Source organism: Callospermophilus lateralis, chromosome 19, assembly GCF_048772815.1.
Source record: "Callospermophilus lateralis isolate mCalLat2 chromosome 19, mCalLat2.hap1, whole genome shotgun sequence".
In the NCBI taxonomy this organism is placed as follows: Eukaryota; Metazoa; Chordata; class Mammalia; order Rodentia; family Sciuridae; genus Callospermophilus; species Callospermophilus lateralis.
This window is the reverse complement of record NC_135323.1, coordinates 19,221,419-19,246,209: the sequence shown is the minus strand read 5'-3', so window position 1 is coordinate 19,246,209 and position 24,791 is coordinate 19,221,419. Positions and strand designations below refer to the sequence as shown.

The 24,791-nt window shown below is 58.6% G+C and overlaps 1 protein-coding gene across 1 annotated transcript; it reads right to left on the bottom strand.

Annotated features, from left to right (window-relative positions):
• Positions 1 to 1,668: 1,668 nt before the first annotated feature.
• Kdm8 (lysine demethylase 8) lies at positions 1,669 to 21,428 on the bottom strand. Its single transcript, XM_076840098.1, has 8 exons — positions 21,305 to 21,428; positions 13,405 to 13,932; positions 11,862 to 12,028; positions 9,837 to 9,969; positions 7,238 to 7,282; positions 4,431 to 4,580; positions 3,674 to 3,766; positions 1,669 to 3,588 (listed from the first exon to the last, which is right to left on the bottom strand). Exons 2-8 carry the CDS (start codon positions 13,909 to 13,911, stop codon positions 3,424 to 3,426), a joined length of 1,260 nt encoding a protein of 419 aa, XP_076696213.1. The 5' UTR covers positions 13,912 to 13,932; positions 21,305 to 21,428; the 3' UTR covers positions 1,669 to 3,423.
• Positions 21,429 to 24,791: the final 3,363 nt, after the last annotated feature.

Sequence of the window (24,791 nt, the reverse complement as noted above, 5' to 3'; positions counted from 1 at the left end):
TGGGTGACGGTGGGAGGCCAGTCCCTGTGCCTCCCGTCTCTGCTCTGTGGCACTCTGGTTCCCGGCCAGCCTGAGGCCCTATTCCTCAGAGCTGAAGCCCACCCCGCGTGACTCCAGCCACCCTGCGACCTCTGCCCCTGGCAGGGCTTCCTCTCCCAGCCCGCCGTCCCCGCACATCTGCCTCCTCGGCAGCCCCCACCTGTGGCATCGACTGGCCTCCGGTGCCCGACTTTGAGTCCCACTATTACAGGCTGCTCGTTCTAGCAGGGGCTCGGGACAGCCACAGGCCTGCCCACCGCCATAGGGGACGCCACAGGTTGAGCCACTGGTGGGAGCTGGAGTCCAGGCCTGTGTTCCTCGGCTAGGAGCGGGAGCCAGGTGGTCACGCTGCTGCTGCCAAGCAACCGCTGTCTCTGGAAATGGTGGCTTTCCTGCCTCATACCTCACGACCTTCAGTGGCCACGTTTGGTGTAAATTTCATACGAAAACGTAAAGAACTTCCTAAGTCCCAGGTAGGGGACGAAGAGTCTCCTTGGGAGCAGCTCATCAGAGCTGTGCCAGTGTCACCTGAGGTCAGGTCGCATGCCTCCCCTCCCCCACGCCCACTCTGCCTGCCCACATGACTGTGTACCCCTCGCGGCACTCACGGCCTCGGAGGCCTCTGCCTGCTCGTTTCCGGTTTCTAAAATGCATATTCTGATGGCCTCTGCTCAGGACTCTGGGGCCCCAGGACCTGCTGACAAAGTTCAGGTCCCTTGACCCTCACTGTCCAGTTTCCCATTTCTCCTAGTGGCCACCAGTGTCCTGCGAGCTGGGCCGACTAGTCAGTGGACATCCCTGTGGCTCAGGGTCATGCCAGGCTGGGGTGGGTCCTGGGCCTGGCCACCAGCTTCTTCCCTGGGTCTCCTGGTTAGCAGGACCAGCTGCTGAGCATGGCATCTCAGTGCACAAGGGTCAGGGTGTCCACCCTGCTAGGGCCACCCTCCCCGTTGAAAGGGAAGAATGGCACAGAGGAGAGAGCCCGGGAGGGGAAGCCGGGCAGGCGGAGGCCTTACGCCAGGCCTGTTCCCAGCCGCCCTGCTGGTCCATTTGGTCCATTTTTCTTTGTTTTTGCCTAAACCAGTTCCAGTTGGGTTCCATCCCGACCAGATGGGTTCCAGACCCCCTGGCGCCCGCCCAGCCTCGCCATCTACACTTACCGGACCTTTAATTGCATTTGTGTTTATTTTTCAATCCTGGGAACACTGCATTTTCCCACAGAGCCGCATCCCAGCCCTTTTTATTCTGAGACAGGATCTTGCTAATTTGCCCAGGCTGGCCCCGGACTCCTGATCCTCCTGCCTCAGCCTCCAGTCACTGGGATTACAGCGTCTGGCCTCCAGCCGCGTCCCTCACCCTTTCCCTCACCCTGTCCTGGGCTCAGTGGCCCTGACCCACCCATCGTTCCCTCCGCGCTCCCTGCCCTGGCCCTGCTTCCTGCCTTCCTCCCTCTGTGGGGCTCTCCAGTGGCTTCCCACCCAGCACTGGGGGCCACAGACATGCGGGGCTCCCGCACCACGCGCCCCCTGGTGTCAGGGACGGGTTCCCACTCTTCCCTCCCGGGGCCTCCTACGCTGCCCACCCTGCCCACACGGGAATTTGGTTGAACAAATGATTTTAAAAATGTAATTGTATTTTTCTTGTTTATTTATATTATTGAAAAAAACTGATTCACTGAGAAATGTTATAAAAAGTAAACACCCATAGTCTTCCTGCCAGCCCCGACGTGCCCACAGTTCACCTGGAGCCTTTCCCTTGGGACACGCGCACACGCAGTCACACTGTCATGCCCACAGACGCACTCCTAGACAGGTATGCACGTGAGGTCACTAGCTAAAAATGAAGAACACTGCATTTCACTTCACATGACGCCTCTCTCCATGGCCTTAAAAATTCTAACTGTTCAGAACAAAAAGCAAAAAAACAAACCAAAAAAACCCAAAACTGGAGGAAAAAAAAGACCAACAAAATTAAAAAGAAAAACCGTCCTAGGTTCCAGGGGTGAATGACACTCCTTCCCTGAAGGCTACTCTCCACGATGTCACGTCTCACGCCACCGCAGGCCGTACACCCTCCATCCTCCTGCTGCTTCCTCAGGGCGGGTTCCCAGCGCGGGGCGGGTCGCCCACGGTGGGCCTGAGTGTCTGAGGCACTCGCTTTTGCTGACCTGCTAAGGCCCACCACGGGCACTGTCCCTCCCGGCACTGAGCGCGAGGTGCTGATTTAGTCTGCTTTAATTTGCACGTCTGAGCATTAGCTGTATTTTTGTAAAATGCTTTTTTAGACGTATGGACCTTTATTTATTTGTATGTGCTGAGAATCGACCCCAGTGCCTCACACGTGCTAAGCATGTGCTCCACCACTCAGTCACAACCAGCCCTGTATTTCACACCCCCCACATATTGCCACCCAAAACTGAATATGATGGCATAACACCTGGAGGTTTTTAGTTGAAGGAATGAGATGTTTTACATGAAGGTTCGTTGGTTTTTAAGTTTCCTCTTATGATTGGTTTGGAGCGGATCCTCCACCTCATGGTCACCTGGTGGACAGATGCTGTCCAGATCCAGACCCTGCTGCACGACGCCCACCCTCTGCCCTTCTCCTGTCTGCATTCGGAGGCGGGAAGTTGGCGGCCCACACAGGCGGGAGGCCCGACTCTGCTGACCTGATGGCCCGAGGGAGAGCAGGTTCTCCTAGGGGTGCAGCCCTGGTCCTTCCCTGGGCACCTGTCCTGGGTGTGTGCTCAGGAAAACCCGCCACCTAGCGCTGACCCTGGCAGCAGTCTGTGCTTCAGTAAGGAGGACAGAAGTCTGCCACTGGGTTTAGGCTGCTATGCAGGTGACAAGGACTCTCCCCTGTACCCAGGGCCTCGCCCACCTCTCCAGAGCCTGCAGGCTGTGGTGGTCCCCGGGCCTGGCCATGATGAAGTCCACATCACAGCTGAGATGAGTGCCAGGAGCTCTGGCCACTGCGTGAGCCTCTGCGGCCTCTGGGAGAGGCCACCACCACTCTGTGTTCTAGAGGGGCGGGCACCGGGGCCAAGTGTCTTGGCCACCACGGAGGTGCAGCAGTGGGCCGGCTGGGACCCTGCAGCCGCGCTCACCCCCACGCTTTTCACCGGACACACAGCCTGTCTCTTTCCCAGACGTGTCCAGCTTTCTGACGCGGCAGCTCCACATGAGTGGACAGCCCAGAACGTCCTCCTGGGCTCCTCCCGCCTCCCGTGCCACAATGGGCCCAGGGCACAGCCATTCATCCCAGGTTCCCGCAGTTGGGCGCCCTCTGCTCGTCCAGAGCCCAGGGCTGGAAACACACCAGGCCCAGGCCCAGGCCCAGGCCCAGGAGCGAGCGAGCGGCCAGTGGATGCCTAGTGGCTCCTGGCTACGACCACCAGAAGCTGACGGAGAAGCTCAGGTCCAGGGCCCGCACGTAGTGCCAGTGTTTGGCGGGGATGAAGAGCATCTCTCCAGGGGACAGGGTGGAGGCCAGGAAGGGCGCCTCGGCAAATCGGGGGAACCTCTCCAGGTCGGGATCCTCCACGTCCACCTGAAGAAAGCCAAAGATGTCATTTTGCTGGAGTCTGGGGACTGCAGCAGGGACCGCCACATCACCCCGGTGCCCGTGCGCCCACCTGGCTGGTGTTGTGAAGAAGGTGCGTTTCGTGTGGGTACAAAGCCGCCGAGTCCCGTGGGGAGTAGAGCCGGATGTACTTCCTCCCCATCACCTGGAAAGGCCCAGGGGCTGCTTGGCGGCCTCACAGCGCTGCAGGCCCCTTGGTCCCTGTCTCCCTGCCCCTCCCCACACTGCTCCTTGGGCCTGCACTGCCCCTCCCTGACCTGCACCTGCTTAGGTGCCCAGAGGCCAAGAGCTGTTGTCCTCGGAGCACACGGTGGGTGGCAGCTCGTGGCTGTGGCTCAAGCCTGGCTGCTGCTCACCAGCGCGTCACCTTGGGTAGCCCACACAGGCCTCGGGGTTCATCTGCACCCCTGATTTCCAGGTGAGGAAAATGAAGCACTGAGAGATTAAGCCAACAGCCCAAGGTCACAAAGCCGCCTGCCTGGGGATGGCACTGGTGGCTGCTGGGCAGGCTGTCCACCTCCCCCGGGCAATGCCAACCTCCCCACTCATTCAGCCCGTCAGAGCCAGGGGGGCTTCCTGGGCAGCACCGTGTGCCCCTTCCCTCTCGGGATGTCCCAGGACCAGCCCCTCCGCCAAGGCCCCAGGTGGAGGCCGTCCTCCCTGGAGGGGACCTCCCAGGCCTGCGGCTCTCCTCCCTTTCAGGGTCCCTGCATCTCTTTGAGGAGCTGGAGTTTGAAAGTGGATCCTGAGGTCAGCCCTGTGCCTGGGCCAGCAGGAGGCAGAGCCACTGGTCTGGTGGCAGCTCCTACCTGCACCAGGAAGTTCTGCTGCGGGTCCTGGTGCAGTGGGGACACGGTTCCTTGGGGACCGAACCAGGCGTTGATGGTGATCTCGTCCTCCTCCCCGTCGCCCAGGCAGCAGTAATCAGGGATGCCGATGTCCTGTTTCAGCTCCGGGATCTGCGGGTGTCAGAGCAGAGATGGGGGGTCGAGGGGAGGCCGGCACCTGCTGCTGGAAGCGCCTGACAGGTGGGCACACGCCACTCCTAGCTAGGGCCATATTTTAATGGAAAAGAATTTAAAAACAATGAAAAAACAAATATATAATTAGCAGATAATAGTTGTAGTCTTATTTTCATCTTTTGCCATGTCTATGGATTTATTTCTTTTTAAAGAACCTGATATTAATGCTTTATACTAAAAACAAAAAACACACAACAGCTTGTCATATTCTAGCATTAAAATAAAAAAAAAAAAGGAAAACAAAAAGAAAATGGTATTGGATAGTTAGTTACCCAATCTCCAGAGGGGATTTTCTAAAATTCACTACTGGTAACCAAACCCCTATTGGCTAGGTGCAGTGGTGCCTGCCTGTAATCTCAGCTATTCAGGAGGCTGAGGCACGAGGATTACAAATTTAAGGCCAGCCTCAGCAACTTGGTGAGACCCTGTCTCAAAATAAAAATGGCTGGGGATGTAGCTCATTAGTAAAGCACCTCTGGGTTCAGTTTCCAATAATAATAATAATAATAATAAAATCCCTATGTTACATTTTAAACGAATAAACGGCTCTGAAGACTGAAACGCCCGAGCCCCTCCCTGCTGGCTGAGGTGGGAGGTCAGGACACAGAGCAGAAGACATGAAGACCTCAGTACAATGTCACACAGATAAAAGCCAGAGCAGATGGACACCAATATGACAGAGGGCTTCCGTCTCAGCAAATAAATCCAAGAGAAACCAAGAATGAGTCATCGCTCCCCGTTAATCAAATAAGAAAGATTGAAAGCATGATAACCCAGCTGTGGCGGGACGTGGCGTCCGGCGTGTGGGCAGGGCGCGGGCACGGAGTGGAAGGAGTGGTAGACCTGCGAGACGCGACAGGCTCGTGATCAGGGCTAAAGAGCGCCTGCATCTGACCAGTGGGAGTGGCTTGGTGCCCGGCCCCTCGTGGCCAGCGGGACCTGGAGGAGCCTGTGATGGGAGGGCTTCCAGGTGGACGGGGCCACACTGTCAGTGCACCTGCCTGGTGGCCCCAGGACAGGCAGTGCTGAACACGTTCCAGGTAGAGCTGGCAAAGGCCACACGCTGTCCCTGTGGTGCTTCCTCATGAGCCCCCTCCCCCCCCCCAGCCCCTGCGCCCTCTGGGACAGCGAGGCACCCCCAGCAGAGGCCTGGCCTCCGCGGAAATGGGCCTGGGGTGAGCACAGCGCCGTCAGGGTGGACCTCCCAGAGCCCCACAGGACTGTCGCCAGCACATGGGGTCACCTCGCAGGCCCAGGGCCTCAGAATGAAAAGCCACTCGCTCAGAGGCAGCCGCAGCCTGACCAGCCCTCAGCAGGCACGGACCAGCTCAGGTCCAGGGGAGAGGCCAGCCGTCCCTGGAGGCTCCGACCCCAGACCCCGTTGGAGCTGCTGGTATTTTTCCTGCTTGAGAGGAAAGAAGCAGGGCCGCGGCCTTGGCCTCTCCAGGGAGCAAGGCGTCACCTGCCACCTCGCCAGCAGCACCTGGGAAGGCGGGAATGTCCCCCTGCAGGGAGCTGGGCCCAGACGCTGCCCTTCTGTCCTGTAAGAGCCCATCTCCTGGGGCCAGTGTAGAGACGTGGAATAGTGGTGTCCCATGCTTTGAGCTAAGACCCAGATTCATGGACTGAGGCCCCCAGTGCCACAGGGGGGTCTCGGGCCATTTACAGGATTCTCAAATGCCTCCAGGAACCTCAGGCTCCCTGTCACTTCACACTGCTGCTTCTGGCTGGGGTGGCACCAGCCCTGGCCCTGTCGGACACGCAGCAGAACTCTGATTGGTTCCTGATGACACCATCAGGATTTCTGAGAGATGATTGGCTGAACCGATCGTGCAATCCGAATCACTGATCAAAGACTCGGAGACCCCAAGAGAACAAAGATTTCATGATGTGACAAGCAGCTGGAGACAGGCCTGCAGAAGTGGCCAAGCTTAGAAACCAGTCCCTGCGAGGAAACCAGTGAAAGGTCCTGGGGTAGGAACCTGGGGGGAGCTGGAGGCCGAGAGGTTCCAGAACAGTCTGCGCCACTCTGCCTGCCTTGGGCCTCCGCTGATGGACAGCCAGACACCTCCCGGCTGGCTACTGCTGGCGCTGGGCCCCGCTGCCCCCACATCGGGGGCACCTATCACTGGGACCATCCTGCCCTCTCTGGTCTTCAGCAAGTCTGCGCTCAGGGTCTACCTGGCCTGTCGGGGCTGGGCCCAGAAGCAGCAGGCCAGGTGCGGGCAGATGGCCACAATCAGACACCTGAGGTGGGGACGGATGAAGGCGGCAAGTCTCCCCCTCCTGGTGGGCTCAGGTCCCGTGGCCTTGTGGCCTCGCTGGTCCTTTGGGATGTGTTCCTCGGCTCTGGCCGCACCTGGACTTCTGACAGCGTCCCACCCCCGGGGACTGCCAGTGGCTTCCCTCTCCCCTTGCTGCAGGCTGGAGCCCCTCCTCACTGGGGGTCCTGGGACTCAGGCCTGCAGCCTCACTGCCTCCTGCTGGACCTGGTGAGGAGGGGCAAGAACCTGCACGAGTGGGCAGCAGTGAGCCAGCAGGCTTCCCTGGGGGGACGGGGAGAGGGTGAAGAACAGGAGCGCAGCCTCACTCACCTGGTCAAAGAGCTGGTGCTGCGCCAGGTACCCGATGTCACTCGCCTGGACAGACATGAAGCAAGAGAAAGTGCTGTTAGCTCCAGCCTGGAGGCTTCTTCCAGAGGCTGCCGCTGCTTCTAGAAGGTGCTGCCCCAGGCCCCGCCCCTCCCACGAGGCCCCGCCCCTCCCACGAGGCCCCTCCCCTCCCACGAGGCTCCGCCCCATCTGAGCACCTGGTCCCCAGGGCGGCTGCTGGTGGGAAAATGGAGGCAACCATGTATACAAGGATTTTTGTTTTTCCGTTTAAAAAATCATTTTAAAAAACTGATAAATACACATAATTTGCTATTTTAATCCCTTTAAGGCACACGGTCCTGGTGTTAAGCACACCTACATCGCTGCACAGCCATGGCCACCACCCACCTCTGAACCTTCTCTACCTTGCTGAGTGGAACCCGACATCAGCAAACACTGGGGCACTGGACCACAGAGCCACATCCCCAGTCCTACTGTGTGTTTTATTTAGAGACAGGGTCTCAATGAGTTGCTTAGTGACTCGCTAAATTGCTGAGGCTGGCTTTGAATTCTCCATCCTCCTGCCCCAGCCTCCCAACCTTGACGTTTCCTTTTTACACTTTTTTTGGCCCACTGATGAGAACCTGGACCCCACGTGCATCTCTCCCAGGTCAATACACAGGCAACTGCTCCTTCTCTTAAAGCCTCCACGATGTTTTATAAACAGGATTTGAGGTCATGAATTCAACCGTTTGCCCGTTTGGGGACATCAAGGTGTCTTGCTACAGCATTTCGACTAACGGCCCCAAACACTGTGCTCATGTTTATGGGACGTGCGCTTCCCAAACTGCGTTAGTCACGCCTGCGTGTGTTTAAATTTTCACACTTCCGCCAGGTTCTTTCCCCGAGTTAGACTCTGCCTGCTCCTGTCGCCCTCCAGTCGGCCCACGCTGGGGGTCATCACGCTGTGACAGTTTTGCCAAAGAGCTGGAGATGAGGGCTTCACAGCCTGGGCCCCCAGGGCTGGGGGTTCTGCTCAGATGCCAAGCTCTGCAGGGGTCCCACGCAGGGGAGGGACGGGACTCAGGGCACCTCTCCCCCCTGCAGGCAGAGTGGAGCCGGTGGGCGCTGGGGAGCTGAGCCGGGCAGTGACGGAGCAGGGAGGCCCCTCTCCAGGAGGCCCAGGGAGCCTCGTCCTTCCGTCCTTCCACCCTCTGCTGCATCTGTCCTCTCCACAAACACCACCGAGCCCTACAACAGCCAGACCCCAGGCTGAGCACACACAGCAGCCCTGACGCCATCTCCATCCTGGACAGCGGGTCGGGAGGACACCAGGTGGATGCTGGCCACGCGGTGCCGAGCACTGTGCTCTAATCCCCACGGGGACACAGGCATCGTCACCCGCAGCCCTGAGTCACCCACCTCACTAAAGCTGAACTTCCCAAAGTCGGGCCCTGAGGACAGGCGAGGCCCAGGCCAGCGAGGGACAGCCTAACCCCGTGCTGGTGCTGCCTCTGCCCTGGGCCTAGCCAGGGCCTTCCCGGCCAGGCTGACCCTGGAACACAGATGGCCACGGTGTCACGGGACTTCTCTAGCCCATGCTGCCTCCCAGGCCTCAGGGATAGCAGGAGGCGGGCTGCCAAGGCGGCCGAGCCCCCGGGTGCCCACGGATGAGGCCGGGGCCCCGTTGAGAAGATGGGGCAGGAAGGGCACCGAGGAGGGGCCCTGGGGTCCCCCACGAGTTCACAGTGAGCAGCGGAGATGGACAGCGGGGATGGGGCCGTGCGACCACAGGTCTGCAGGCTTCTGAGAGGATCCACGATCCAGTCTGCTCCGGAGGCAGAGGCTGGGCCCGGGCTGCTGGGGACAGGGGCTGGTGGCACGTGAAGCACAGCCCCGGGGCCACAGCTGTCCCCTCACTCTAAGGGTCTCGGCCCTGATCTCAGCCCACATGAGGCCACAGTCACTCTCTGCCACCCACGGGTCTCACTGCCACGAATCTCCAGTGGGAACTGGGGACAGCTGGGAAACCTGGCTGGCCCCTGTGCGAAGCGTCACCTGGGGGTTCACTGCGTGAGCCTCGACTCCCCTCCTAGTTCACTGACGGGGGTGCAGGGGACAAGCCACAGGAATTCGCATGTCCCGGAGCCCACCAGTGGGCGGAGGGCGAACCCCACGTGGCCCACACGATGGGATTCCCAGCCACTCACAGGGACCACGGCTGGGAACGGCACGGCCCGAGGGCCTTGGGGAGTGAAGGAGAGGACAGAGGCCACCCCAGCGGCCACGCGCTGTGCCATCCCTTGGTGTGAAGTGCAGAGAATGGACGCGTGCACAGGGACAGGGAGCCGACTGGAGGTCACAGGGGTGGGGGAAGGGAGATGGGAAAGGACACCAATGTGCAGGGGCGTCCCCAGGGCGGGAGACTTCTGGAAGGGGACGGGGGTGAGGGGTAGGGGGGTGGGCACCATTGGGCATATCCTCAAAACCTCCAGGACACCAGCAGGACAAGGTGGCCTGGAAAGAGGAGCCCTGGTGCCACCGCAGCCCACCCGCCTGCCCTGGCCAAGCCCCGCCATAGCCCAGGGAGAGCCTTGCACACCTCGCTCACGACGTGCTTGCTGATGAAGTCCCCAACGGTCATGAGCCTCTGGGACCATTCCTCGTCTGTGTACCGGGAGCCAACTTCCACGGGCACCGTCCGGCAGCCAGCCACCTCCTGGATGTACTCCAAACTGTCAGAGACACAAGCATCGTCCTTGTCACCGTCACCATCACTACCGACTGCTGGGCATGGTGCAGAGCAAACTTCACCTGTGGTTTCCTTTAGTCCCCACAAAACCTCACGAGGCAGAGACTACTCAGGCACAGAGAGGCGAGGTTACTTGCCCAAGGTCACACAGCAAATGCACAGAGCCAGGTCTGCTGGGCTGCTCCGCTCCCCTGTAGGCTGTGGTCCCTCTGAATCTCCCTCTGCTCATCTTGTCACTGAGCTAACAAATGGTGGGCAGTGGCGGTGGGGGGGAGGTGCCCGGCTCTGAACTCTGTTGGTCTGAGATGGAATCCGGGCGTCACCAGCGACAGACCAGGGGACCTTTGGCAAGCTGCCCAGCCTCTCAGAGTCCCTGTGCCCGTGCAAGGTGGAGGTGACAATAGTGCCTGACCCACAGGGAATGAGACGAGGCAAAACACGCCACGTGCCTGTCCTGACACAGGGACCGAGGGACAGCACCCGGGAGGGCTGCTGTGCGATGGCTCCGGCAGCCCAGCGCCCCTCGCCAGCCTCAGTGCCCCCCAGGACTCCCCCCATGCCCACTGTGCTGATTGGACCTCAAAGCTCAGGGCACTGAAGGCCTGGCCCCCACAGACGCCGCAGTGACTGGACCCTGAGGGCTACGACCTCATCAGCGGGTGATTCCCGGGGGATCCGCGGTGTTAATGGGCTGCTGGGGGCGGTGGAGGCCAGGAGGGGGCGGTCGGAGGAAGCGGTCATTTGTATTTTGTCCCCAGCCCCCTGCTGGCTCGCTCTGCTTCCTGCTCCACCACGTGCCCCTGCAAGATGTCCTGCCTCCCCTGAACGATGTCCTGCCTCCCCACAGGCCCAGAAACAACAGAGACAAGTGACCACGGACTGGAACCATAAAAAATTTTTTTTTCTCCTTTAGGTTGATTTTCTCAGCTGTTCTGTCACAGTGATGGAAAGCTGCCCCAATCCACTTCTCTTGAGCTACACAGTTGGACATGTGCACCACAGGGGATTGGTTCCAGGTCCCCTGAAGATGCCAAAAATCCAGTGATGCTCAAGTTCCTTATTTAAAAAACAAAAACAGTGTAATCCCAGCAGCTTGGGAGGCTGAAGCAGGAGGATGGAAAGTTCAAAGCCAGTCTCAGCAAAAGGGAGAGTGAGACCCTGTCTCTAAATAAAATACAAAACAGGGCTGGGGTGTGGCTCAGTGGTCAAGTGCCTCCCCGAGGTCAATCCCTGGCACAAAACAAAACAAAAACAACCACCCAGCCCAGACCTGCCCGCATAAGTCACTTCCTCACTACTCAAAACACGGCACGCGGTGTCAAAGCTGTGGGTAGTTGTCCCACTGCCTGGCTTAGGGAACAGTGACAATAAGTCTGGGTGTGATCAACAGAGGCGACACGGTAGCTCTGCGTCCAGTCCTGACCCGTGGTCGGTGGACACTGAGGAGCGGAACCCGCGGCCATGAGGGCCCACTGCGCCACCTCATTTCCCAGGGTAGGCCCAGCCAGGGCGCCGTGGTCACTGCCCAGCGGCCTGAGTCTGCGAAGCGGCTGTCTCTGGGCTATTCTGGGCTGGGCCTCGGGGCCCTGAGGAGACTGCGGGACTCCTGGACCCTGCAGAGGGGCAGAGTGGACCTATCTGGAGACCGCCACCTAAGACCCTGTGAAAACTCGGCTCAGGGCAGAGTGAGCTGTCCCAGGGACGTGGCCGGCCTCGGGCAGCCCCTCGAGCCTCCTGTCATCCATCCCGGGGGCTGCTAGTGAGTGTCTGTGGGGACTCTGGTGACCTGTGGGTGGCCGGAAGAGTGATTCAGGGAGGCCTGGGGACACTGGGTGGAAGGGAGGGGAGTCCTCATGGTCTGCGGTGACCACCCACCTCCACTTCTTCATGCACGGCCAGTGGTCAGCCACGCCTTCCAGGATCACCGGCCTCTCGGGAACCAAGAACTGCTCCCGGAAGTGCTGCAGGGACGGGCGGCGCAGCCGGGGCACGGCCCTCTCCGGCTCCAGCTCTGGAGTGGGGACGCGGTGGCGCCTGGCTCTCTGCTCAAAGTCAGAACACAAGGCACCAGCTCAGGCGGCAGCCAGGAACCCACACCATGGCAGCGGCTGAGGTGGCCTCGGTGACACCACAGCCACACAGGCCTGATCGCTGCTGCTGCTGTGGCCACCAGGAGACCCAGTGCCAACGGCCCCTCGCATCTCAGGACAAACGTCTGTGGACTTGCAGGCTGTGCTGCCTGCGTGGACGCCACCTTAACCACAGTGTCCCGTCCTCACAGCCACCCCTGGGAACCGCATGGTGACAGCATGATGAAGAGTCCCCTGTCACCAGCACCAGCAGCTTTCCTTGGCCTCTCCCACCTGGGACCTGACAGGTGCGTTGGGTCCCTGAGCCTCTGTCCACATCTGCTGGGCAAGGTCACAGTGCCCAGAGCAGGGACCAGCCGGGGCACCCTCGGCTCCCGGATCCTTCTGCCGCACCCCCCCCCAGGACGACCTTGGGCAAGGCCACCTCCACCTCCTCGTGGGACACGTGGTGGACTGGGGACTGTACCCGGGGTCCAGGGGACAGATACTGGTTCCTGATCTGTGCACCTGTCCTGCTGTCTCGAGGCCAGGTGCCATGCCCGGCCCTTGGCCCCTGGCACCTTCAGGGACACTGGGACCTGCGTGGCCTTGCGGCTGAGGAAGAGCCCGTGGCTGCCCGGCTGCTGTGCTGGCCACGTCCCTCTCCTCTTTAACCAGAGGTGGAGTCGCCCCTTCCTGGCACATGGTTCCACGGCTCCAGTCCTGCCGTCAGCAGCGTCCCCTGCCTGGTGTCCCGCAGGCTCCCACGCCCTGCTGACCTATCTTGGCGGGTGACAGGGACAGTCCCTCTCTCTTCCCAGTGGGATCTCCTTTTCGTTGGGCTGTGTGACAATGACATCCTTTCACTTACCTGGCGTAAAACCCTGCTCACCCTGGGGAGTGTCCAGGCCACAGGGACAGCCACGAGGCCACTCCTGGTGCCTGACAAGCTGGCCTTTCCCTTCTGGGGCTCAGGACCCTAACTGCCCCTTCACAACCAGGAGGGGACGGAGGCTGAGAGCGGAGCCGTCCTGGCTCAAGCAAGGTGGCCCGGGGTCTGGACGGGTGGGCTCTGACGCCTGCTGCATAAACTCAACCGCGCTGGGGCTGGGGGACATCGCCCAGCCCCCTCAGCCTCCTCAGCTGCTTCTCTGACCACAGTGTCCCCACCCCGGCTCCACAGGGCGCTGCTCTCGCAGAAATGGGAAAAAGAGGGTTTTTGACAAAACAAACCCGGGGGCTCGTTCACATCAGCAAGAGGCTACTGTCAGGGCGCCCAGGTCCCCGTGGGGGCCTCACCCGGGGCAGAAGCGGACAGGGAGAGCAGGACAGGGCGGACGTCCCTGTACCTTGGTGACAGGTGGCTCCGGGCTGGGGTGGGCGGGCCTCTTTCCAGAGCCGAGGTGCGCCTGGAGGACCATGGCAGCCTTAAGGAGGGCGTCCCCCAGGATGGCCGCCCCCATCAGCAGGCCCATGTCGCACACCCGCAGGGCCTCAGTGACCGCGGTGGCCTCGGGGGGCGCCCGGCACAGGCACAGGGCCTTCAGGAGGCAGCCAAAGGCGTAGACCCGCCGCCAGTCCTTGTGCACGTCCCGCCAGGGCCCCGTGTTGAGCCTCTCCCAGGAGACGTCCAGGAGCGCCTCACTGTCCTGCAGGCACTCGGCCAGCAGGTCCCCGTAGAAGTGCTCGGTGGCCTGCCGCAGCAGCAGCACCACGCTCCTGTCCACCGTGTCCCCGAGCTCCAGCCTCAGCTCCTCCCGAGTGCCCGGCAGCAGAGCCCTGAGGGCTTCCCAGAGCGCGCCAGCTGCCACCCCGGGGCCTCCGTGACTCTGGGTGCCTTCCGTCATCTGGGCCATCCAGCGGGGTCAGATCAGCGCCTGACAGGGACAAAACAAGCGTTAGGGACCAGGAGGGGCCTGGCCGCAGCCCACAGGGGCCCTCTTCAGAGCGGCCTTCTCTGCAGCCATGGCCTGCAGCCCCCCGTCCAGGTCTGTGATTTCCAGGGCCTGGTATGCAGTCAGCACTGCATAAGTGCACGCTCGGGGAGGGCGGGTGCGTCGGGGCCTGGATCCCCAGCCCCCCCTGCCTGGCAAACCCCCACCCACCTCAGGCCCACCTCCATGACCCCTGTGAGGCCTGTAGGGCTCTCCAGGTCCCTGGTCCCCACTGCCCTCACACTTGTTTACACCCCCCCCCCGCCAGGCCTTGAGCCCCCTGGGCGCTAGCACAAGACCCCCCGGGACTGCAGTCCTCCCTCAGTTCATGTGTGTGATTGGCACGTGTCCACCTCCCAGAGGTCCCCTGCTGGCAGCGTGGTCCCTGCGTGTCGATGCTCAAGGTGGTGGGCCTTTAAGACGCGGGGCTCCGCGGAAGGTGACAAGGTCACTGGGGACTCCCATTGCAAGGTGGGCCTATCACCACGGGGCAGGTTGTTAAGTGAGGTCCCCTGCATTTGGCCCCCTGCACCTGCTTCCCCTTCACTTGTCCACCATGCTGTGATGTAGCCAGGGACCCACACCAGATGCTGGCATCATGTTGTTTGGACGTAGAGTCACCAGCATAGTGAGCCAAATAAAACTTTTTTCTTCATACATTCCCTGGTATCAGGTATTCTGTTACAGCAACACAAAACAGAATGAGATGCATCCCTCATCTCATTTGAGCTAAGTGACAGGGGCCCTGATGCTCTTTGCAGAGAATGTTTTAGGCTAGGGGTGCCACGCGCTGTTGCTGCTCCTCTGCCACAGCAGCACATAAATGGCCATACACCATTTATGAACCGATAGGCATCACTGTGTTCTAATAAAACTTTATTTGCAAAAGCAGATGGTGACCTAGATGTGGCTTGCCAACCCCTCCTGTATGCTGCAAAGTCTTCATCTTCTTCAGGCACAGAGTTAGGCTGTGTCTCCCAGGCTCACTTGCAATTAGCTGTCACCTACTGTGTGCCGGTGACTGTGAATGCAGGGATGTGTGCCGCTCCCAGGCCTGGCCCAGAAACAGCTCCCACAGGATCCCACACACTTTACCTGTCCTCTGGCTGCAAGTGAAGTTCCCTGAGAGAGCCACAGGATGGCAGGAAGTTGGCACTTTAAGAAAAGAAGCCTGGGAAGGCCACCCAGCTAGGAACAGACAGGCTGGAATGGTTTATGAGCGAAAAATGAACTTGTTTAGGCACAAAGGTGCTGGTGATGCTTGTTACAACAGCAACCCTGCCCTGATGCAGGCTTATTATTTCTGAAAATGGCCCCCTGCAGATGTCCACACCCAATTCCCTAGAACCCACATGGCCTGTAGGTGATTAAGAATAATGACCTGGAGATGGGGCAACTATTCTGGGTTATTTGGATGAGGCCATCCTAATACCTGAGGCCTTAAGGAATGGTTTCTTTAACTGTGATTTTGGAAACATGCTCAGGGTCTCTAACAGGGGTACTTAGCAGCACTGGCTGGGGACACAGGAAGAGGCCACTCCCCACAGGAACGTGAGCAACTTTCAGATGCTGGGAAAATCAAAGAAATGGATTGTCCCTGGGGCCTGCAGAAAGGAGGTCCTGCTGAGTCCTTGATTTTAACCCAGTGAGACCCACGGCACACTTCTAACCCACAGGTGTGACAGGTGATGAATCTGTGCTGTTGGCAGCACAGGCTTGTGGTGAGCTGCCCAGCAGTCGTGGACAGTACGACTCGTTTTAACCAACAGGACTGGGTGAAGCTGGGGGCACCACTTCTGTAATGAGGTTCCATGAGACTGAGGGGCACCCTGTCAGCAGACCCTCTGCCCACCGGCTTGCACACGTTGATGACACAAGAGGCCACATTGGAGGGCCCTGGGTGGCCACAACTGGGGGAACCTGTGGTCAACAGAGGCGCTGAGGCCTCTGCCCAGCAGCCCTGCAGGAACGGCACAGACTAGGAGCTGGACCCCTGTCCAGTTGAGCCTTTGGGTGGGAACTGGCCTTGACTGACACAGGACCGTAGCTCTGCCAGCGCTCCCCGTGCAGAGGACCTTGCTGGCCATGCCACACTCCCGACCCACACACACCGAGGTCACGATGGGTGCTGTTTCAGGCCACCCAGTTATGACCTGCTGCGCAGCGACAGAGCTGGTCCAGATTTCAGGGACACCTGTCTTCGTGTTCTGTCGCAGTGACTGAACGCACGGCGGGGCATTTATAACTAGGGGTGCGTTTAGCTCATGGCTCCGGCGGTTAGAAGGTCCAGGAGCAGAGCCCAGCACCTGCAGAGGGCTGTCCTGCTGCTGGGGACTTCCTCCACATTGGGGTAGGACAAGGCCACCAGCCACAGCCAACTGGTTTTTGTAGCAAACCCGCCCTGGAGGTGACTGCCCGCTCCCTCCCCGGCCCGTTAACCCCAGAGTCCACGAGTGGGTCACTCTGTCCACGAGTGCAGAGCCTTTGTGCGCCAGCCTCCACGAGAGCTCCCCACTTCTACACGGCTGCGCTGGGACCGCGTCTCCAACACGTGGACTTTCAGAGACATTTTTTTCCCCCAAGGTGCTGGGGACAGAACCCAGGGCCTTGTGCACCAGGGGAGCGCTTGCCCACGGCGCTGCTGCAAACAGCCCAGCCACATCCCTCCGCAGCAGCCGGGCCTCCACAGAAGCTCGGGCCTCGCGGGCGACTCACAGAAGCTCGGGCAGGCATGGCCCCTTCAGCTCACACGAGCCTAGTGCACCCAGCAGCAGACAGGGAGCAAGGACAGTGAGGGCGCTGGAGAGGTCCCAGAAGGTGCCACCCCCCACCCCCGGCTCCTCCTCAGCTCGCTCCCCAGCCCCAGCTCAGGAGCAGCCACTGCGGGCAGGGTTCTGAGTGCAGCAGACGTCCTCGTTCAGCCCTCACCGAGACCCCCTCACGGTGACCCCAGCTGATGACACACAAGGCCAGGGGCTCGGAGCACTCGCTGAAGCCCTGAGGAGAATGATCGTCCCCATGTCCCAGACCAGCTGAGGTGGAGGAGGACCACGGGGGCCGCAGAGACTCCACACAGGTGGCACGTCCCCTGGACCCGTGACCTTGCGGATGAGAAAACGGAGTCGGGGAATCTGAGGCGCGGGGGTCAGCTGCACACAGGCCACCCCTGCTCCTCACCGCTAGGCCTCCGTGTTCTGCAGTCCCTCCTCCTGTCCCAGTCACCGGTGGCGTCAGGTTGCTCGGCTTCTGCGGCCCTCGCCCTGGCTCCGAGCCCTTCCCTCGGGTCTAGCCCCCGGTGCTGCGGGAGATGGAGAGGGCCGTGCTCACGTCCCCACCCCGTCACCTTGCTGAGGGAACTAAAGCCAGCAAGAAGCGACGTGGCGCAGTCCGGCCAGCAGTGCGTGGAAACCGTGGCACAGCCCGCAGCCCTGTGGTGACACCCGCAGAGCGGCAGTGAGGTCTGAGGTCCAAGACTAGGAGTGGCAGTGACGGCCCACAGCAGCCCTCGGCCTCAGAGGGGTGTCAGTGTCGGGGCACCTGCATCAGGGCCTGTCGCCGTCCTGGGCTCACAGTGGATGGGCCTCTAGTTGGCGTGGCTGGATGGGGGACTTGGGGAGCCCCGCTGGCCTGGCCAACCCACCAGGACGGGTCTTACTGCCAGCCCCAGAAAGTTCCTGGGGGTCTAGTGCTGGCCCCATTCAGCTTTCTTGAGGAGAGTCACATCCAACCCTCCAATGTGGTGTCCCCTGGCATGACAAGGGGACCCAACAGCTGGCCTCCCCAGGGCCTCCAGGCTCACGGCCTGAGCGCCTCACACAAGTCTCACCTGGGGCCCGAAGATCCCAGAAGCCTCACCCCCAGCTTCTCCTACACATCTGTGAGAAGGTCCCCAGGAGACCCCGCCTGACTTCAAAATCGGCCCCCACTGGGGACATCCCTGGCAGCTCTGTGAACTGCTCTGCAGAGCCACCGTGAATGGTCTCCAGAGGGTTTCCAACAGGCTAGGACCAGTCCCCTGGATGCAGACTATGGGCTTTATATACTGGTGTCACGGTGGATTCTGAAATGGCCCCTTACAGGGTCACATGGGCCTTACAAGGCCAGCTTCCCAGGGGCCCGAGTGTCTTCTCACTGGTCCTCCCCAGGTGTCCTGTGTGCTCCTTTGCCTCTGGGAGGACCTTGCAGACCACCTGAACTGCCCTCTGGGACGGGTCCCGAGCTGGCCGTACAGGTCTCCTCTGGACCAAATAAGATAGTCTTTCTTTTTTAATGTGGAGTCCCGTAGCTGGTGTCTGCCAGCGGTCGGCCCTGTTGGGCACTAGCCCAGAGCTCCAGGCCAGGTGAGTCGGTTTTCAAAATGGCTTTCAGAGCACCTCTGTGGCTACCTGGAATGGTGTCCCAACAGGCCTCACAGCTGACGGAACCCCTGACCCCCAGCCAGGGCTGTATGTTGGCAGCACGAGGAGACGGTCAGAGTGAAGTGGCACACTGGACCTGCCAGCCTGCTTCCAGGGCCCTCCCACAAGCTCTCATGTTGCCACATCAAGAGGCGCCACAGCCTGATCGGTGGAACTCCTCCAAAGTGGCCTTGTGACCTGTTTTTAAAACTAGCCTCCTTATAGACTGAGGCTTGAGGACCAGGTGTAATCGGATTTTGTCTTCACTTTACAAATCACTCTTTTATGGTTGCTTTATAATCAAACACCTGAAATGTTCCATTTGATTTTATCTATTGAGTCTCCAGGAAGCAGCCTCATGTTGGCTCCAGTCAACTTAGCGAATGGCCTTACAAGAGGAGGAGCCTGACGGGCAAGGTGGCACACATCTGTGATCCCTGCAGCTTGGGAGGCTGAGGCAGGAGGATCGCAAGTTCAAAGCCAGCCTCAGCGAAAGTGAGGTGCTAAGCAACTCCGTGAGACCCTGTCTCTAAATAAAATACAGAATAGGGCTGGGGGTGTGGGTCAGTGGCCCTGAGTTCAATCCCTGGTACGCCCCTCCCCAAAAAAAGGAGGAGCCTTAGACTATAGGGTTCAACACTTTCTTGTTGGCTCTGAGAGTCTCCCAGAGGAGCCGGCCCCATGTGGGCTGCAAGAAGCAGGCTCTGCACAGGCAGCTGCTTGGACTGGCCCCACAGGGCAGGGCAGGGCAGTCCGGGCTCAGTGGAGCTGCCATTCTGCACGGCCTTTTGTGCAGGCTTCAGAAACAAACTTTGAGCAGTCTCCAAGTGTGGATCTGGTAAAAAGATTTCTTGATGGTTCAAGCCATTTTCCAGAAGGCACCAGCCTGAGTAGCCTGGTGAGCTGGCCTCATGGATCGGCTTCCTGGAACTTCTTAGTGAGATCCTTTTAGAAAAGGTCATAGTCACCCAACAGCCCTCCCCAGGAGGGAGACGAGTGTAAGATGTGGAAGTCTTTTTAGAATGGCAGTGCGGACTGGTTCCCAGAGCTTCACATCAAAGGGCTTACTGTGAGTTGCATAAAGAGTCAGGTGCACACTAACTACACATACGACTTATCATCTAAACCAGGATGTTATTAATTTAAGTGTCTGGAAAAGGAAAGAGCTGCGGTTACTCCAGGCAAAATGACACCTCCATCACTCAACAATGTAACCTTGAAAAAGCCTCAGTGGTTCCATGTCCTCGCTTAACAAGTCGGTCTCCCAGAACTTAACAGGTATCGGCCTTGAATACCTCTTGCGGTCTTGCGGTTAGTTTTTTGTTTTGGGGTTTTTTTTTTGACAGTGGTGGTATCTGTTATAGAGAGATCCTGAGTGGTCCTGTGTCCTGGCTTTGCACACTGGCCTGAAGACACCACGTGTAATACGGAAAGGTCAGGTACAGGCTACATCAACAATTTTTCTCAATAGACTTAATAATTCAGCCCCTAAAAGGCCTTAAATAAAGGCTTGTTGGCGTACAAAACAAACCTTTTTGTTAAGAGGGTCAGATAAAGATGGTGTGAGCAAGCCTGAGTGGTTTTACTTGGCTTTATAAATCAGCCTGCGCCTTACAGTGGGGCTTTGTACTAAACCAAGGAGCCAAGGGCAGGTCTCGGCTTCCTAAATCTGCCATCCGGAGTTCATGGTGCTGCTGGAACACAGTCAAAGCAAGTTGATTATAAGGCACAGCCTTCTAGGAAGCCACTGGGACCACTATTTTTAAAACCCCACTGCTCTGAAGCACCCCCTGCCCCCAGCAGCCTTGAAGCAGGCTGGTGACACGGCCTGGGTAAGGGTGCGGGGAGAAGCCACCAAGGTTCCAGAGGGTCTCAAGCAGGCCTTATGCAATAGCCAGCACCACACAGGCCATGAGGAAGCCTCCCAAGGGGGACTTCCAGATCTCGCAGCCTCCGTCTGGCTTTCCAGGTGCCGGTCAGTTGGGTAACTTCTTCAGTTCCAGGCAGCATGGCACAGGAAGGCTCTGTGACACCCTGCAGGGAGGTGGTCAGTTGGGTAACTTCTTCAGTTCCAGGCAGCATGGCACAGGAAGGCTCTGTGACACCCTGCAGGGAGGTGGTCAGTTGGGTAACTTCTTCAGTTCCAGGCAGCATGGCACAGGAAGAGCTCTGTGACACCCTGCAGGGAGTCTGCACTGCACAGGGCACCTCCGGCTCTCTAAGGGCCACGCAGACGACGTCTCGGGTGTGCAATGTCGTCGCTCTGGCCCTAACACCTGCCTTGACCTTGCTACCTGACACTCAGGCAGGGGCCTCCCTTTGCTGGGTCTTGAGTGGGCAGGCGACAGGATGCTGAGTTAACCCTATCGAGTGACAGACTGTTGTCTTTCCTCCCGGGGCTGCAGGCGGGCTCCACAGCAACCGTCCGCCTCCCCTTCCCCAGTGCCTTCCCGCAGCTGCACTGCTCATGGCTAGTACTCGGGGCCGAGCGCAGGGTCTTCAGTGGGCCTATCTCCACGCGGACAACCACCGTCCAGCACCGCGAAGACCCGTTTCTATCGACGTTAACAAACAGCCGCGCAGGCGCACTGGCGTTCCACCAAAGCCACCCACACCGCTCCAAGAACAGCGCAGGCGCACAACAATGCAGTCGCGAGGCCGGTCTGGCGCATGCGCAACTAGACTGCCACGGGACGCACACTGCGCACGCTTGGGTTTTTCCCCAATCCTTCCGCAGCACAGGACAGCGGGATGCGTTCTCAGAACGCATGCGCTGTGTTCAGAAGCTTCGCCGCGGCGTGTGCGTAATGCCGTACCTCTCCCCACTTCGGTTCCTTATCTGGACGCCTGCGCAGTCTTTCCCGACCCCATTTCTTAGAAGCCGGAGGTACCGGCGCTTCCCAATTGCTCAAACTCACCCCTCTCGCATGTGGACGATGTCTTGTCCTCTTTAGTCCGGACACTGCGGCCCTCTCCCAGTGGTCAGTCCGGCACACGGACTATCGATCGCTCACTGCTCGTCTGATCACGACCGACTGCCTAGGAGAGCGCCGAGCGATGGATGCGGCGGCCCCGCCCTCCCTACGGAAGGCGGGAGGGCGCCTTTGGGCCTAAGGTGCGGCGTCGTACCGCCAGGTTCACGCCCTCCGTTTACTCTGACTCCAGCAACGAGGTGTATATTCCATTTTATAGAAAAGTAAACAGGCTGGGTGAAATAAAGTGGCCACAGCGCCAGAATTTGGACCCTCAGTGGGGCTGCGTCCGCGGCGGTTCCGCTGGAAGGACCCGGCAGATGGCCAGGGACATGAGCCCCGCTCGGCCTCGGGCGCGCTCCCTGTGAGCAGAGGCGGCTCAGAGCGCGGCCCGCCCTGGGTCTGGACCGGTCCGCAGGGGACCCTTCACGCGGCCTGCCCACCCGAGAGGTGGGTTACCGGGCCTTATCTAGCAACGGGGAGCCGAGGCCCCAGGCCAGCGCAGCCGCCACCGCCGCAGGACACCTCGGAAGTGTCCAGATCAGCCGGGGCGGTGGCGCACGCCTGCTGTCCAGCGGCTCCGAGGCGGAGGCAGGACGAGTTCAAGTTCAAAGCCAGCCTCGGAAACTAGGGAGACCTTGTCCGAGAACAGGCTGGGAGGTGGTCAGCGGGTGTGTGTGAGAGCTGTTGTCATCAGGGCCTCCCGGAAGCACGTCCCCATAACCTGCCAGGCTCACCGGGAGCTGGGGACTGATTCCAGGGTCATGCATCCAGAGTCCCCGGGGGATGACCCCACCATTGAGCGGCGACAGTGTTGCTCGGTGCCCCTGGAAAACAGTGCAGGCAAAGAGGAAGTGCTCTCAGCCGTCCGCGAGCCAGAGGCGACTCACTGAAAGCACAACATTGTTCCTCGTAGGATTTTGGTGATAACTCGGGAAGCCCCGCTCTGGGCCAGCCTTTCTGCGTCAAGGGCAGACACAGACCATCGCGATCACCACACTCCGGGGTTTTAATTAGCTTTTTTTTTTTTTGTTTTGTTTTGTTACTGTGACCAGAAGACCTGGCAAGAGCAATGTAGAGGGAAAGTTCATCTTTGGCTCATGGGTTTTCAGAGGTTCGGTCCACTGCTGGCTGACTGCGTGGCCCTGGCCCAAGGGGAGACAGATCACGGCAGAAAGGTGTGATGATGGGAAGCTCAGGACTTGACAGCCAGAAAGCAGAGCGAGCTCAGCTTGCCAGGAATGAAATATAAATATATACCCCAGTGACCTGCTTCCTCTGCCTACACCCTACCTGCCTACAGTCACCACCAGTTAATCCATATCCATGGATTAATCCAGTGATTTAGGTTACAGCCCCCATAATCTGATCACTTCTGAACCTTTTTGCATTGTCTCACCCGTGAGCTTTTGGGGGACACCTCACATCCAAACCATAACACTGTATCTCACAAGTGATGCACAGAACTGCTTGTTCCCACAAGTCAGAACAAAGTGCTTGTGCACCAAACTCTGGTTTAGCTCCTCTCCTTCCTCTAGGCCCCTGGACGTTGGCCCACTCTCAGCCTGGGACAGCAAGCAGCCCCAAATGTTTTAGCTCTTAGGATAAAGTATTCATGGCCTTCTAGCCCACACCTCTTTACCTCTCCTGTTCTTCTGTTTAATCCCACTAGCCTACTCCCTATAAAAGCAAAGTTCTTCTTGCCTAATTCCTAGGGTGCTTGCAGACCCAATGGCCACAATAGTGTCGCTATTCCAAGTTTCCCTCCCCCAAAGCATAGACCCTTTCCTCCTTGAAATAATCCTCTCAAATAGAAATCTCTCTTTGCTGAGTCTGAATTTGGTGTGTACTGGACAGTTCAGGGCTGTTACTTTACAGGGATTACCCAGTCGGGTGCACATTGGCCCCCAAGTTGCCGAGACAAACCCCATAATGGGGGGCCACAGGAGGTTTGAGCCCAGGACCCTGCTTCCAGGACCTCCTTCCACGGTGCTCAGGAATGGAGCCCAGCTGTTTACAGAGACAAACCCTTTTGCGGATTTCTTTTGTGTTTTTGTTTTGTTTTTCTGATGCTGGGGACTGAAGGACCTCAGGCAGGCTGAGCCTGCCCCACTACCGAGCTCCGCCCCCGGGCTTGCTTGTTTCCAAGAGTGGCTTGGTGAGATGAATCATGGGCACAAGTGAAATGTTTTCTTAATAGAAAAGAACCACAATTTTTCACGCTTGGGTTTCACTTCCCACAGTCTTGTTGCCACCCCACCCCACCCCTTCCCCTCATTCCTGGTGGCTTTGGAATTGGCCATTAAGCTCACGGACCCATTTGAGTGCTGTGAAAGGCGCCACACACACAAAGAGCCATTGCTTTGGCCCATATTTGTGATTTTTCTCCATTAGATCAAAAGCTTGTAATTTAAATATATCCAAGTGTGCTGGGAGCATGTGTGGCTTAATTATCAAATTTATTCAAAATATACAAACAAAGGCTCCAGACTTGAAAACAACATTTAGCTTGCCACGGAAGAGACATTGGATTTATTCCAATTGCTTAAAGAGGAGAGTGAGACCTCCCACCTCCGGGATCCTCCAGCTACTCCACCCAGACCTTCCATTGCACACAGCAGGGCGTGGCTCACCTATTCTGTGTCTTAATTCCTCTGTGGCATGGGACCATCCCTGCTTGAGCTAGGACCTGGTGACCTAAAATGACCTTTGTTGTTTATTACACAAGGTACCATATTGTGTGGATTCCTCTAGGGTGCAAGCAAGACCTTTCAAATGGGATACTTGCTATGTCTCTGGGGCTCAGTATCTTCTTGAAATGGGTGTGACCACTACCTCCTAAGGATGTTGTGAAGGTTAGATAAGACAAGCTCTTCTCCTTGCTCTGCCTGTCCCAGAATTCACATGATCCAAGCCTCCATTCACTTGCTGGTAGCAGCAGTCTGCCCTTCCTGTTCCAAGTTCAAGGACCCCCAAGCAGGTGCAGAACTTCCTAAAATACAGGTTCTTGGGCACGTCCTCTGGAGATTTTGATTCAGGAGCTCTAAAGTCAGACCCAGGATTCTGAATTTTCACTAACATTTTAGGAAACTCAGAGATGGATGGCAACCATATCTTGAGAAACAGTCCAGGGGATTATAGAGGTCCAGAGAGGGGGAGTCAGAGGTCTGTCTAGAGGGTCTGGCAACTGCATCAAACTGACCTGAGGTTCAGGCCTGGAGCCTCGTGGCCAGGGCTGGCTCCTAGCTCTTCCTATTTCGAGACCTTCTCAGGTAGTACCTCTTTGTGTTGCACACAGAGCCCTTACCTGGGCCACAGCCGGCCCAAAGCTCCTGGTCAGACAGGCGCAAGCATTAGTTCTCTTCTAGATGAATGATACTGCCTTTCCCCACTCAGGTACTATTTTAAGCCCTTGAACTCTTGAAAGACGGAT